The 16349-nt window shown below is 38.4% G+C and overlaps 1 protein-coding gene and 1 non-coding gene across 2 annotated transcripts; both read right to left on the minus strand.

Moving 5' to 3' along the window:
* Positions 1-920: 920 nt before the first annotated feature.
* LOC120518671 (coiled-coil domain-containing protein 42 like-2-like) lies at positions 921-14428 on the minus strand. Its single transcript, XM_039741587.1, has 7 exons — positions 14404-14428; positions 5246-5365; positions 4907-5012; positions 2981-3085; positions 2602-2802; positions 1098-1262; positions 921-1009 (listed from the first exon to the last, which is right to left on the minus strand). The coding sequence occupies exons 1-7, from the start codon at positions 14406-14408 to the stop codon at positions 956-958; spliced, it is 756 nt and encodes a 251-aa protein (XP_039597521.1). The 5' UTR covers positions 14409-14428; the 3' UTR covers positions 921-955.
* trnap-agg lies at positions 14174-14245 on the minus strand. Its single transcript has one exon. It is a non-coding gene; the product is annotated as a tRNA-Pro (tRNA).
* Positions 14429-16349: the final 1921 nt, after the last annotated feature.

A 16349-nucleotide genomic window follows, 5' to 3' on the forward strand; every position in this document is an offset into this window, starting at 1 on the left:
TTTGCTAGCTACTATCTGTTTTCTTTGTGTTCTAAGTGAAAGAATTCATTTTAAAGTAATAGCTGACAGCTACCCTACTAATTCCCTTTACAATTTTAAACACTTCTATTATATCTCTTAATGTTTCTTCTTCTTCTTCTTCTTTCGGCTGCTCCTGTTAGGGGTCGCCACAGCGGATCATCTTCTTCCATATCTTTCTGTCCTCTGCATCTTGTTCTGTTAATATCTTTTAATGTTTATTTGTTTTAAGTAAAAAAGCTATAATTCATTTAATATTTCCTTATACTTGTGGCACATACCCCCGTAGTACTGCTGTACATCTAGCAGTTTATCTCTGAGCTTTCTCCCATGCAGCCATATGTTTTTTGCAATATGGAGAGCAAAACTGCACAAAACATACCAGTTGATGCCACACATGTCTGTCCCCGACTTGAAAGGAAGTAGAAGGGTTTGAGTTTTAAATAACACCCCAAGAGTGATAAGAGGCTTTACAACTTAAAGACAGGTGGCTTTTGGTAAAATGTAAATATTTGATTTTAACTTAAAGATTTCTGTTAGTTTAGTAACAAATATTGAGAGATAGGGAAATGTTTAAGAATGTGAAAAATGAACAGTATGCCATCATCATAAAGCAGCTTAGGAAAAAACACACACACACAATCCAATTTATATTTAGAAAGTTCTAAACAGCTTTGTCTGATTTTATCAATAAAAACAACATTTTGGAGAATACAAATCATATTTACACATATGCATACACCTGATAAGAACAGGCATGTAACTACAAGAGCATACATATTTTGGATATTTACATGTGCACATAAACATCCAACACATGTATACCTTTGTTTATGTATGCATAAGAGTATACCCACATGGTCACTCTTTAGATGTCCAGAGACTTCTATCATCTGCTCTTCTGTCACAGGATGGCAATTCAGCCCTTTGTCTGGCTCTAGCTCTTTACAGTCTCACAAATGGCTGCCAGCTCCAAGAGAAACCTTTGAATCTAAGATTTAGAAGCAAAGAAGCCACTGTAAGTACTGAAGCATTTTGAAAGAGATATGATATAAAATAGATGGGGATGCCCCCTGTACCGTGTCCAGCTGTGCTAGGGTGTCATCTGCAGGAACAGATATGTTTTTGGGAACATTAGCCTCTCTACAGATAGTCCGGTACATGTTGAGGGTTGCCATTCTGATGGTGCCCAGCATGAGGGTCCGGCTTGCTGCACTGTTTTGGACACGAGCCCATTGTGTTTCCTGTTTTAGACCAAATCCAGAAGGTTATTTGTGTAAATAAATACCTTCTAAAATTATTGCGAATTAACCCTTAAACACACTCTAATCTGTGCCCCTGTAGCCATATTGAAAAACTCACTTTAGAATAACAGCTAGCATTCACCATACTAACATTATCATCATTTTAAAATACTTCTTAAAAGCTAAACAATATTTTGTGGAGGCTGACATATGGAGGCCAGGATAAGAAGAAAATACAACAAACTCCCAAGTGATGGTTTATAAAATCTAGTCCCATGAGACATTATGAAATGTTAGATATTATTTAATGAAGACTTTCATGGACCATATGGTCTCATTTCATTTGGAAAATTCCCTAAGTCTTACCTGCTTGGAAATTAAGCCAGTTCTAATAACATTGGATGTGAGGCAGGAGCCACTCTTTAATGAGATGTCAGTCCAGGGCAAGGCACACTTGTGCAGATATTCAAGTTCAATCATGGTCATTTTGGACTTGTCTATTAACTTAAGATGCAAGTCTTTCTCATAAAAGAGGAAACTGGATTACCAAGAAAAAAAACCCATGAAGACATGACATTTCCACACAGTTACCTGGCCAGAAATGAAACCTTGGCCAATAGAGTAGTGAGGAAGTAGTGCAAATCAGTTTTCTACCCTCTGCCCAGAGTGTGACTGTTAAATGTGATAGCAGTATATATTTATTCTGTTCATGCTAATTAGAAGGCCTACGTCAAATAATACATCAATCTTAAGTTTAGAGCGAAGAAGTTGACAAGTAGCAAACACAGGGCTGGGAAAGGCATTAGTTTGCTGTGCAGCATGTACTGATTGTGGGTTTACCCCAATTTACTGTCTAATTGCAAATATATTGGAGGTGCTGAGAGGACGTGTAAGCAGTGTCAGTCTGGGTTAGCAGCTGGGGGCTCACTTAAACATTTCTTTACTATAAACCAAAGGACAGTAAGTTGAGTAATTCCACTAATATGCATGAAACAGAATTTTGTGCCTGGTCTAGTTTATTTGTATGATAGCACCCTACCCACTGTTGCACATTTGCTCTGGCCTGACCCAGCTCCTTCTGCAGTTGGACCAGCTCATTTTTCAAATCCATTATGATGCTTTTCTTCTCCTTATCTGACTCTAGCTGCCCTCTGGCCCATTCCAGTTCTCTCTGGTTCTGCTCTGCCTCCTGCAATAGCTCATTCCTGATGGCTGCCAAACTTGTGTACTTCTCTATGACCTCATTGACTGTCTGAAACTAGAATAAGAACTCAGGTGTTATGAAATGGCACAGGTGGGAATATTCCATCAGTGCTCTGAACGGGAGTGTGTTACTCACCTTTCTGGAGGCCAGCACCACTGCTTCCAGGTACTTCAGGTAGATGGAGTGTTTTTCAACATGTTGTTCTAGCCGCATCTTCACTTTTTGTAAGGAAGCAGTTTTGTTCTGTAGATCTGCCAGATGTAGCTCCATTTGGTCAATCAACTCCCGCTCTTTAGATGCTCTCTGCAGGGCACGTTGACGCATTTCCTCATTTTTCTATTGGTGAGAGGGAAATCGAAAAAGAAAATGAATTAAAAGGACACAGAGAGAGAAAAAGAGACCTTTGAGGCAGACAGAAAGAAAGGGAGATGAGCTTTATAGATCTTTTGAAAGGCATATATGCTTCTGGGGCTGTCTCTTTGAGGTACCCACTCACTCTCTGTTACTAGATCACCTTAAAGAACTCATCAAAGCTGTGACACCGCTCCTGGAAGTGCCTCTTCTTCTCCTGTAGCTCTTCTCTTCTCTTTCGAAGCTCTTTGCGCGTCACTCGAAATTTCTAGAGAGGAGCAGACAGTTTAACTTGAAGCAATGGAGAATAAAATGCACCATTCCTAGGTAAGGATAAATAATTGTATCATACATTTATGGGAAAGCCAGAATATGCCAGTTTGAGATAGTATGTTGAGAATATATGGAGCACTACAGCCCTGCCTGTGTAAGGTGCTGTATATGTAAATAATAGCCACGTCAAAACATGCTTACAGTGGATTATCACTATATTCTGTGTACAATAAGCAGCAAAGCATTTTAATACAAATAGGTTCATAGGATCAATACTCTCACATGAACAGTAAAAAGGGAAGCTTTGCTCCACTAGTCTCTGATGTTGTGTAGTGAATATTTGATGCAGTCATATTGTGGCACAAAAACATTATACTCACTTGAAGTTCAGTTCATGGTCACAAGGGTCTAAAGCCTTTCCTGGCAGCATTAGGTAAAAGGCAGGATACAATTCCAGACAGACCACCAGATAAGCAGAGGGCCCAATCATAAATACACCTATACTCATACAGGTGAAATCTAGAATCACCAATTAATCTTACATACCAAGTAAATATCAGTGACTGGGCGTGACATTTAAACCCAGGAAACTTAATCCATGAGGCAGCAGCATTAGGCACTATATGCTGTGTATGCAAATTGGACTAGCCTTGCCATTTACCAGTAGCACACGTCATTTTAATTCATCCAAAATAAGATCAATGTGAGTTTTTAAAGGTCCCCAGGGTACTACTGCCTACTTTGCTAGAGGTAGGGATAGTGACATAGCCTTTCCAAATATAAATAAGGCACTACATTATAAGGCCACACCAAATAAATCATGCTTTAGAAGTCTATAGAAATAAAATGCTACAGGTAGAACACCACCAGTTCAAACTAGTTATGACTAGTAATGGGTCCTCTGGAGCCATCCCCAAACCAAATAATATTATAGAACACCGCCGGTTCAAACCAGTTGTGACCAATAGTGGATGCACTAGAGCCATCCCCAACCCAAATAATGTCAAAATAGATCATGGTAACAAAAAAGGGGTGTTTATTAAAGATTTATAATATTATATTAAGAATAGTAAATACAAGGTTACAGGGTATTAGTGACAGGAATGTACAAAGAAAACAATAATTCAACAAAGAAGCAAAACTTGGCAGCATCTCTAGGCCAACCTATTTTGGCTTGTGGATGTCTTTTGTATAAGCTGGTTTCTCACTTGTCTATCTGTTAATGCCCTTCAATTCAGTCTCTTCCTGCATGATCCTTCCTTCCTTCCTTTCCTCGGTTTATCTTCCTTTTGTCATGTGAGTGCTTCTTAAAACTTTCCTCCCAACTCCACACACTGAATTTATACCATGAAGAGGCCTTTATCTTCTAGCCTAAGGCCACTTCTGGGTTAAATTTCCTAATACCTTCTTAGGTAGAAAATGATGTCTATTACTCTGAGGGATAGAACTCCCCCTTGCAGAACCAGATATCCCTGCTGTTCTGAACTGCAACATCCATTTAAATGGTCAGGCCCACCACTTGTCACCTGTTTATAATGAGTAGCAACGATATATCAGATATAACACCTCCTGCTAGTGGTGGCCCATTGTCTCATTGCCAATTCATAGTCCTCCGGGGCATGTTACAGCCTGACTCCTCTCTTGTTATGTGAACTACCAGCCTCAATCCCACACAGGTTCTCTATTACACAGTTTCTATTACTATGCTATGCACAAAACACAAATTGGTCAGGCATCAGCTGAAAGTAGAAATGCATGTGCAAGGCATTTTACAGCAGTCAGTGTTTTCTGTGATTGTCCTTTCACATTGGTTTACCTCTTTATGCTCTTTTAAGCTGTGCTGTGCTTCAGCCACCTCTTCTTTTTTCTGTAAAAGCTTAAACACTGGGTCCAAAGAGCCATCATTTGTAATTGCTGACTTCCTGAAATAAACAGTACCATCAAACCATCAGAGATCAGCATGTATGGTACTGTACATGAAAGCTGTACCAATGATATAGTTTTATTGCAGCATATTTATCATGTTATCACCACAAAACTCTTTTATCAAATGTAAAACTGGCACCACCTAGTTTATCTGTTGAGTTCATTATATTACAAAAGAATACATTCAACCAATCTACTGTTTGTTGCCCATGTATCTAGCCCTACTCACCGCAGCTCATTCTGCAAATTTTCCCTATAGAATGTCCTAAGAGATTCAGCCACATCTAGAGCCATCTCTTCAGAGCCAAATCTCCAGTAGTTTGTCAAACCAGAAACACGTTGCAGAGTCCTGAAAAAGGGATGACAAAAACAAAGAATTAAGTGTAATGAACAAAGTTGAGAGCACTGTTTGTGGAACATTGGTGTTACTCAACGGTCACAGATTCAGGAGACTTTGCATTAAGACATCTATTTTAGATATGTGAAGGACAAAGGGGACATAATTCTCGTACTGAGAGTGCACGCTGTGCAGACACACTCACACTTATATATAGCATAACAATGTTTAGTTAATCAACATTCTCTTCTTTGAGGGAAGTGTTCCACATGCAACTAACTTAATTTGCAGAATGAAATGATCTGAGACCTGAAAATTATTGCCATGTAAACCCTTCCCATTTTTAACATAAACAATATGTGCACAATCCTCAATGTCTTGTGCAGCTCGGCAATGCAGAATATTCCCCACACCAACACTGTGGGTAAAACATCAAATGAACATGTTTGAGTGGCACATCCATATTTCAGTTTTGCTCAGTACATTGAGAGAATGGCTATTTTTTTCATCTGTGGACACATTTATGTGCAGGGCTGCACTGTGACAATATAAAGTATTATCAATGAACCCAATATTTAATTAACACCTGTTGCATCTTCCAAACCCGCTTTATCCAACATACGCTAGGTTCAACCTAGCATCGCCAATTCACCTAACCTTTGGACAATGGAAGGAAGTCAGAGAATCTGGAGGAAATCCACACAGACAAGAAGAAAACCTGCAAACTCCTCGCAGGGAGCACCTGGGACATGAATTTTGACCTCCTTGTTATGAGGCAGCAGCACTGCTGTAGTGCCACCCATACCTAATATAGTAGGAGGAAGACTGGTGAAAGCCCACTTGAGCAGGTGCAAACTCCACACAGATAGAGCATTCAGAGATTAGCAGCAGACATCCTGGAGTTGAGAGGAGGCATCACTAACTGTTGTGTTAAAGTAAACTCGGTTTCTATATTAAAATACATATTGCTTACATAATCAGGGATTCATCTGACATTTGCTAACATTGCCAGTAATACAAGTGGTATATAACAACAATCCATTGTACTGTAATGTTGTCTCTTTTTGCTTAAAGTTTTTTTGATGTCTTCTGTTTAAGTGCACTGGACAGTTATCATCCAGTGATGAATATAGATGTGAAGCAAACAATCACAGTGTGTTACCTGTTTTGCAATGGCAATGAATGCAGACATTATCAAGTAGATCATTGATGATCAGATACTATACTTGATCATCGTTTTCCAGTTCCATTTTACATTGAGCCAAAATGTGAGGTAATGAGGTCTGCGATACAAAGTGCTAGTTCACAGATGTCAAAACTCTGCAACGGGTACACATTTTTTCTAGATACTTTCTCAATTAGTAACTAACCACTGCTGCTAATAGAACAGACTTATTTTGCCTTAATTTTAATTGACTTGCTTTTATAAAATTCAGGCCCCTTGTTTCTTTATTCCTTAACAATAGTGAGATGCCAACAGATAGCCAACATGTTATCAGTTAACTTTTTTTTTTAATTTTATTAATTTTATCACAATCATTCCATAAAAATCAATCAATTTTTACAAAAAGTAGAATTGAGAACAAGTTGACCCCCATCCATGAGAGAGAGAGCAGGGCCAATGGAGTAAAATTTAAGGCTTGTAAACATACCTAAATTGATAAGTTTGATAAGCTAATAGAGATGAATGGAGAAGAAAAAGAAATACAGAAATAATTGCATCCTCTGTGCTTTGAGAGCATATTTTAAAATATTACTGATTAGATCCTGCCATGTTTTGAAAAAAATCTGTACAGATCCTCTAACTGAGTATTTGATTTTTTCCAATTTCAAATAGTATAAAACATTGTTTTCCCACTGATTTAAAAGAGGAGAGTTTGCATTTTTCTAGTTTAGCAGAATAAGTCTGCATGCCAAAAGTGTAGAGGATGCAATCACAGTTTGTTTGTCTTTCTCCACTTTAAACCCATCTGGAAGAACCCCAAACACAGCTGTTAATGGGTTAGGAGGGATTGTGACACCAAGGATGTCTGAAAGGTAATTAAAGATTTTGGTCCAGAATAATGTAAATTTGGTGCAGGCCCAAAACATGTGGCCCAGTGAGGCTGGGACTTGATTGCAGCGTTTGCAGGTTGGATCTTGCCCTGGAAACATTTTGGAGAGTTTTAGACGAGACAGATGTGCTTGATATATAACTTTGAGTTGAATAATTGTATGCTTTGCGCATATGGAGCGCGAGTGAATTCTCTGCATTGCTACTTTCCACTCCTTTTCTGATATATTAATTGAGAGATCTTTTTCCCAGTGTTCTTTTGGATATTTGAAAGGGAGGGACTGTAAAATGATTTTATATATTGCAGAGATGGTGTCTGAGTCCTTGAAATTGAGCAATACTTTTTCCAGCATGGATGAGGGTGAAAGATGAGGAAAATCGGGAAGGTTCTGTTTAATAAAGTTCCTAATTTGAAGATAGTGAAAGAAATGTCTAGCTGGAATGTTAAATTTGGAATGTAATTGTTCATAGGATGCAAAGATGTTGTCTATATAAAGATCTCTAAGTAAGTTAATCCCCATTTTTTTCCAGATACTGTATTAAAAACTGCATATCTTTGAGAAGGTTGAAAGAGGTGGCTCTCTTGCAGATGTGCCACAGATAAAAGCTTCTCCATCTTAAAATGCTTTCTACATTGGTTCCATATTCTGAGTGAGTGAAGCACAATTGGGTTATTAGTATATTGCCAATAACTTGCATTTATTGGGGCACAGAGCAGGGAATATAAAGAAGTACTGCAGGATTTTACTTCTATTGCAGACCAGGCCTGTATATGTTCGTCTGTTTGTGTCCAGATTTTTATAGCTTGCATTTTTGCTGCCCAGTAATAAAACTGGACGTTAGGTAGAGCCATGCCACCTTCTGCCTTTTGTCTTTGTAGGGTCACTCTTTGAATACGTGGATGTTTTGAGTTCCAAATAAATGAGGTTATTGCTGAATCTAATTGCTTAAAAATGATTTATTGATGTATATTGGAATGTTTTGAAATAAAAAGGAGCTTAGGAAGAATATTCATCTTAACAGTGTTAATTCTTCCAGCCAGAGTAAGATGAAGGGTTGACCATCTATGCAAGTCTTGCTTAATTTTTTCCACGCAGACGGCAACATTTTGTTGATAAAGAGCTTTATATTTACTTGTGATGTTTACCCAAGGTATTTAAACTGTTCTGCAATGATAAAAGGTAGAGTGTCTAATCTAATATTATATGCTTGAGAATTCACTGGAAAGAGTACATTTTTATTAAGATTAATTCTGACACCAGAGATCTTTTGAAATTCTGTGAGTGCTGTTAAGACTGCAGGCACAGAATTTTGTGGGTCTGATATATACAGTACCATATCATCTGCATATAGAGAATTTTTTTTGTTCCAGTCCTTCTCTGATAATCCCCTTTATCTGATCAGCATTTCGACAGTGTATATTGCCAGTGGTTCAATTGCGATTGCAAACAGCAGCGATGACAAGGGGCATCCTTGGCTGGTACCTCGTTCTAGTTTAAAGTAGTCTGAACAAATGTTGTTGATACAAATTGAAGCTTCTGGATTGGTATACAATAGTTTGATCCATGCACAAATGTTTGGGCCAAACCCAAATTTCTCCAATGTAGTAAAAAGGTATTTCAGTTCAATCATGTCAAATGCTTTTTCTACATCCAATGATAATAATATTTCTGGGGTGTTTGACTTAATTGGTGAGTATATTACATTAAACATGCATCAAAGATTTGAGGATAAGTGTCGACCCTTGATATATCCAGTTTGATCTTGTGATATTACCGAGGAGGGCACTTTCTCCATCCTTCTAGCTATAATTTTTGAGAGTATCTTAACGTCATTATTCAAAAGTGAAATTGGTCTGTATGCTGCACATTGTAATAAGTCCTTATTTTGTTTAGGAAAAATGGTGATTAATGCTTATCAGTTAATTTGACTCAATTTGCACTTATATGTTCATAATGGAATATCTCCAATAAAATATTTGGAAGTAAAAATTAAGATCTAAAAAATATCGATCAGTTCTAGTCCACAAAACATGTTGGTGATCCTTTCAAAAAATGAAAATCAACATTTTTGGAAATGGTGTAGCAGAACGACAGCACTGACAAGCTATAAAACTCTTCATTAAAATTTATTAATTAAAAACAGTTGGACGCTAATTACAGAACTGTTTGAAAAGTAACTGGTGACCTTCCTGACACTGAACTTGAGAATCCTAAGTTATATCTCAACTCATTTTACACCAGTTTGTTTAGGTTAAGAAATGTTTAAAGGGTCTGAATTCCTAAAAGTAAGCTAATCAAAGTTATGGCCAAAGACGACTGTTCCATTATTATCTATAAAAGGTTACCAATTAAGAAAATGACTCAGATGAAAACCTGCAGTCACTATGGCTTTCCAGGAGCTTGAGATCCCTGTGTAAGTATATCTTGGGCTTGTTCACTCAGTAGCAGTGGCAAGGTGGATTGGCTGCCAGAGTGTTTGCAAAAATATTTTGTAAAGTAAAGATGAGCTGTATTATTATACCATCCACTGTACATATTATTTATTGAATTCTTCACCATATTGGACACTCATACTTCAGGCAACACATGACATTGAGCATGTTTTGGATTTAATTTATATATTAATATGGTTATGAAGTTGATGAAGATATGCATCAATGTGCATCTGCAAAAAGAAAAAAAAAAACAAATAAGAGATTATTGCCAAGGTGAAAATAATAAAAATGGAGGGAGTAACAATATATTTTGCCCATATACGTTTCCATCAACAGGTTTGAAAGGGTGTGTTCTCTAATCTTTCTTTATATGTTTTGAAGGCTATTTATCCAAAAAGTTGTTTAGTTTCCCATTTCCCATCTACTGAATAATTAAGACAGTCAAAACTGTAATATTTATGCTAATTGGTTTTGTGTATTGTATTGTATTGTATTGTATCGTAGTACACTTTATTATTAACTGTATCTTATTTTTATATTTTTAAAATTAATTTTTAATTTTATTTCTCAGGACTGGAGCTCAGTCCAGGGTTGTTTCCTGTCGCTCACACAATCTTGCTGAGGAAGGTTCATTCCCTTATTGTGATGCTGACTTGGAGTCTGAGATTGTCATTTTATTGAAAGTACTAATGGAAATTGGGCATTGAAAATTAGAACTGTCCTTCAATGTTGAAGCTACTCAGCTCATCATAGTGAAAAATCAAAAATCCTTGACTTTTGGCAAGGGTAGGGAATAACTCATGTTTTTGCTTATTTTTGAGATACACAAAAACAATGATATAATGTTTAACAGAACATTTTCAAACTTACTTAATGCAGTCTAATGTAGCTGGGGCCAGGTTATATCCTGGATGCGACAGAAGCAACACATGAACGAATACTGGACAGTTTAATGACAAGTATTACTTATTAGAAATATGTCCAGAAAAAACATTGTTTGCTTACAGTCCCTAAAAATGTACTCCAGAGACAGGAGGCAACCTGTACCATCAGGAAATGAATCTCCCAATTAAGTGGCATGCAAAAAGATTCATAGATGTAGTTATGGGCAGGTGAACTGGAAGGGTCTGGAAGGGGGGATGGAGTTGATGGTGGTACATAACACCTCAGACTTTTAGAGTCAAGCGTATTTTTATTGGCACTGTTATTGTTTTATGTTATAAAAACTGTATTTTTTTATTTAAAGCCACTTCATGTTTACTGTGTTTCTGTGTCTAATGTATTAAGATTGAATTTTACCAACCCTTTCATTGCAAAGTAGAGTAACCCTTTGCCTTGACATGATTGCTCATATTAACCCTATAGAAACACACAGAAACAACTTGACCCTTACACTGTAGTAGAGACTTGGACAACTAACACTAATCAAGCCATCTTCATTCAGAGGTGTTGAATGACTGTGTACACCGCAGAAACAACTGTACTAATACAACAGCAGTTACATTTATTGATTACATTGCAACATAACATTCTTGAATTTGACTGGTCCATTTCAGTGCCATGGTGGCTCAGAGAATCTCATGGCAGCACTGAGACTATCGGGGCACCAGTCCATTGCAGGGCTCATTCAGACCTTATACCAACTGGGCTTGTTGTACCAGATGATGAAGAAGGCCAAGAATTGAAAAAGAGCTGTGAAATGTTATAAACTGCTTTTGGTGGGCTTAACAAAAACTGGAAAGGAATTTAACAATGTATCAGTTACCAGGATTTCACAGAAGGAACTAAGATTTAAAGGAAAGGAAAGAAAAGAATGATCAATGGAAGAGACAAAGACAACATGAATACAAAAAAGAAGACTTAAAATGGACATTGAGGTGAGAAGTATTTTTGTTTCTTCTTATTTTAGAAAGGAATGAGTTTGTAATGGCAGTGAAAGGATAAATCCTTGGGAGAGGTTTTAAAGGCAGTCATGATCAACTAACCTGGCAAGATATTAAAAGCACGTTTTGGGCTCAGAGGAACTGACTGGTGGAAATTAAACTACGAAGACGTGAATGATGCTGGGAATGAAAGGGCTTAGAGCTTGGATAGTCATGCACTGTTTTGGAAAATCACAGTGGCTGCAAATATTTGCTCCATTCCAATTACTTCATTAGAAGTCAGTTGTTAATGCTGAAACTAATTACTGCTCAGGTAACAATTTTGTGCTTTGTTTTACTTCACTCGTTTGCTGAGATTACCAAATGACAAAGGAGCAAGCCAGCATCCCACAATTTGACTTGGTCCCATTTACACCTGCGAGTTGATCATGGAGTATCTGTTTTAATAAGATATTTGGTAAGAAATGAAATAGTAAAGCAAAAAACTGAGAATTGTTAATCTGCTTTGGTCCACAAATCATTTGCTTGAAATTCTTTCAAGGAAAAATCTACAATATAAGAATAAATGACATGGTGGAATGAATGCATTAACAAGCCATAAAATAATAAGAACCCTCTCTAGGATCATCCCACGGAAGGCAGCCGGACCAGACAACATACCTGGTCGTGCTTTGAAGGATTGTGCTGAGGAGCTTAAGGATGTCCTTGCTGACATCTTCAACATCACCCTGGACCAAGGTGTTGTTCTCACATATTTTAAAGTCACAACCATAATTCCTGTTCCTAAGAAGCCCCTCCCATCTAGCTATAATAACTATCGGCCCGTAGCACTGACTTCCACCATCATGCTTTAAGTGGCTGGTTATGCAGAGCATTAAATCCATTCTTCCCCCTTCCCATAACCCATTTCAGTTTGTATACAGGTCAAACAGGTCCATAGAGGATGCCATTTCTGCTGCTGTCCATCCAGCCCTCACCCACCTGGACTCAAAGAACTCCTATGTGCGAATGTTGTTCTTAGATTTTAGTTCAGCATTCAACACAGTCATTCCCCAGCAGCTATTACAAAATCTCAGCCATTTGAGACTCAAAACCTCTCTCTGCAACTGGGTGTTGGACTTTCTTACAGGGAGGCCACAAAATGTGCGGTTCGGCAATAACACTTCTAAGATCATCATGTTGAGCACAGGGGCCCCACAAGGGTGTGTACTCAGCCTGTTGCTCATTACCCTGCAGACCCACGACTGTGTACCAATCTACAGTTCCAATCACATTGTCAAGTTTGCGGATGATACAACAGTGGTCGGCCTCATCACCAACAATGACGAAGCCAACTACAGAAATGAGGTGAGCCAATTGGTCCAGTGGTGTAAAGACAACAATCTCTTCCTGAACACGGAAAAGACCAAAGAGATTGTGATAGATTTAAGGAGAAGTCATTCACAGCATCCCCAACTGACCATCAATGGTGTAGCTGTGAAAAGGGTGAGTATCACCAAGTTCCTGGGGACATACATCTCAGAGGACCTCTCCTGGTCAGATAACACCACATCACTGGCCAAGAAAGCTCATTCCCGCCTCTACTTTCTACGCAAACTGAGGCGAGCACAAGTTCCACCCCCCATCATGTGCTCTTTCTACCGTGGCACAATCGAGAGCATCCTAACTAACAGCATCTCTGTCTGGTATGGAAGCTGCACTGCCTCCTGTAGGAAGTCCCTGCAATGCATAGTGGATACGGCAAGTAAGATCATTGGTGCCCCACTGCCCTCCCTCAAGGACATTTTCCACACCTGTCTCACCCGTAGAGCCATCAGCATTGCTGGTGACTCCTCCCACCCCTTTCACTACCTTTTTTTGCCTCCTCCCCACACGGAACTTTAGAACTTTACAAGTTCTAATGTTATTTATCTTATATGTTTTACTTTTTAAAAATTTTATTGTGCTATGAAGTTGAGAGAGAAAACGTATTTCAATTCTCCTGTATGATCTGTGCATATAGTGAATTGACAATAAAAGGCTATTTGATTTGCTTTGATTTGAACTAAGATCTTTGATTGCCTAGGATTGGTTTCTATTTAAGTAGCTGGGTTGGAACACAAACTTGCAGTACTCTAGAACCGATATGGCCAAAAAAACTGTAAATATTGGAAAAAGGGAAAACGCACATAAAATATTTCATCTGTTGGTTCTCTGGGTGTGCAGTGTATGATGCAGCATATGCAAACACATAAGCCCATCCCTGCTTAGCGCCTACATACTGTAAAAAGAGTTTGAGTACAGTACTAGTTTCACATGTGAAAAATTTTTACCGTGCAAAACTTGTTCAGAAGATGAATGATGGCTGTTCTCCAAACTGACTAAAATCCCATTTTTCAGTAAATTAATGTGTTATGCAAATTGAATGTGCAAGATAAAGATCACAATGAAGTTATGAGTTAAAATTTGGGCTCGTCCGGGATTTGAACCCGGGACCTCTCGCACCCTAAGCGAGAATCATACCCCTAGACCAACGAGCCACATGTCCCATTAGCAATTTTTTTATATTTTTATGTTTCTTATTTATCAATATTTTTCAATATACGCCTTTTTAATAGGCCTGCCTTTCTATATGCATAATACCAAACTTATTCTAATTAAAGACAATCATGATCGTTTTCTAAAACTTTTCTCTTACCTCATCACATTCTCCTACATTGTGGTCCTGGTATCTTCTAAAATTTTAGCAACGTGTACAGAATGGGAGGGGGAGGGGTGCCTTGGTGTTCTTTGCTTGTGGCTCTCCCTGCTGTCGTCTTTATGAATCGACAATTCCATGAACGTTTACTTTTAAACTAAATTCATGAGCTTTGCTGTGGAGTTTTGAAACTTTTACCTTTTAAAATATAGGATTGCAAAGGAGTACAATTGAAGCATTCTATAATACAGCCAGTGGCAGCAATACACGACTTCTAGTCTTCGACAACCCCTTTAGCTATTTCTGCAGTTCACCACTTTCTCACCTCCTTAGCTCAGACCTGAATCATTGAGGCTTGGAGTTTATCCTTACTGGCGCAAGGGGCGGACGTCCAAACTAGGACGGAACGACACGCCGTCGTAGAATAATTCTTATAATTAACGGGAAGCATCCTCGCTACTGTTAGCCAAGATATTTCCCTTTCTATAAGATGTCCTTATAAAATCTTTCGTGGCGTTGATTTACATAGTGATTTGCATCCTTTATAGCTTCGGCCTCCGTCTTCTTATTCCAGTTCGGCAGCGAATGAAACCGACCCCCCTTCTGAAAGTAACTGATTCAAAGTAGAAACTAGCACCGAATGGGCAGGCAGTCCATCGCAGTGCCCGTAGTCACATAACCTAACGTACGTCTTTGGTATATGTACACGAGTATTAGGGCCACAGAAAAAAATAGGGACACCGTGAATTAAAAAAGGTCTATTTCAAATACTCTTCCTTGCTGGGATGAATACAGGCCATTCCAAAAAAAAAGAAACATTTGATTAAGGTATGAATCGAAATTGAAAGCATGCGCTTCTATACAGAAGCAGACACTGGCATAGTTAAGCGGGTAACAGCATACCATATATAAAAATACTGGGCACAAAGCTGCCCACTATGTTCGTTGTCATTACTCGGCGACGGATCTCACAGGGTGATTGCTTTAGAAAGGAAGTTAAATAAATACAAAGGAAATCTTAGTGATCTCCTCAATCCCATTGTTAAACACTGAAATCATTTTACGTTTGCAGGGTGTTCATTGTCCATTTCTAGGGCGTAAGTGGAAATAAATGTTTGACAACCATAATGGTGCCAATGGTATATTGTTACCTTCACAGTTATCTCATCCAATTGCTCCCATAAGCGAGGCTCTGGATCAGTGTTCCAAACAGCATATTCTGACAGTATTACCTGAGTGCCAAATTACAGAATTCCTCGCGGAAGACTGGCTTCCTACTACGCAACTAATAATGTTTCGGTTATCTTGTCAATAATTATATGCAGTGCAGCAGACGACCCTCGCCTCATATCCAAATGCTAATAATCTGACGGAAACATCAGGTTTTCTATTTTGTTTAGTCTAATGACACACAAATTACTTTTCAGTTTTGAAAAAGATCTGGATGCCTCCTCACACGGAGTTGTTGAGTTCTCCCCTACACTAGGCTACCTGTATAAAACGGGATGAAATCTAATCGACGTTGAACTCAGGTTAGCATTCGCAATGCCCCATGAAATGCATATGTTTCTGTTATATGCCATTTGGTATTGGATTCGTAAAACCAATGCTAATAATGTTGGTGAAGCGCCATCTTTTGGACATAACGATCGCAGCCAGACGGAAAAACTGACCAATAATATCCAACTGCAGTGCCGCAGAGCCACGTTAACGCAGTTTCGTCAGAACATCTTAAAGTTAGGGATTAGTGTTACCTTATATTGTTATTAAGGTGGATGAGAGTAGCTTGTCCGCATGACGTTAAAAGTGCTTTAAAGTATCAGTATATGTCATGGTGGAGAAGTGGGTAGTATTGCCGCTTCCAGTATTCTGGGTTCAATTACTATGCTTTTGGAGACTAAAAGGCGATGTGATAATCCAAACGAGTTAAGATGAGAGCTCTGATC

Source organism: Polypterus senegalus, chromosome 1 (assembly GCF_016835505.1).
Source record: "Polypterus senegalus isolate Bchr_013 chromosome 1, ASM1683550v1, whole genome shotgun sequence".
Lineage (NCBI taxonomy): Eukaryota > Metazoa > Chordata > Cladistia > Polypteriformes > Polypteridae > Polypterus > Polypterus senegalus.

Excerpts from the sequence above, each read along its gene's own strand:
- LOC120518671 (XM_039741587.1), bottom strand. Across the intron at positions 2,803-2,980 it reads GCTTTGATGAGTTCTTTAAG|AAAAATGAGGAAATGCGTCA; the intron begins GTGATCTAGTAA and ends TCTCACCAATAG. Across the intron at positions 1,010-1,097 it reads CCCTAGCACAGCTGGACACG|ATTCAAAGGTTTCTCTTGGA; the intron begins GTACAGGGGGCA and ends TCTAAATCTTAG.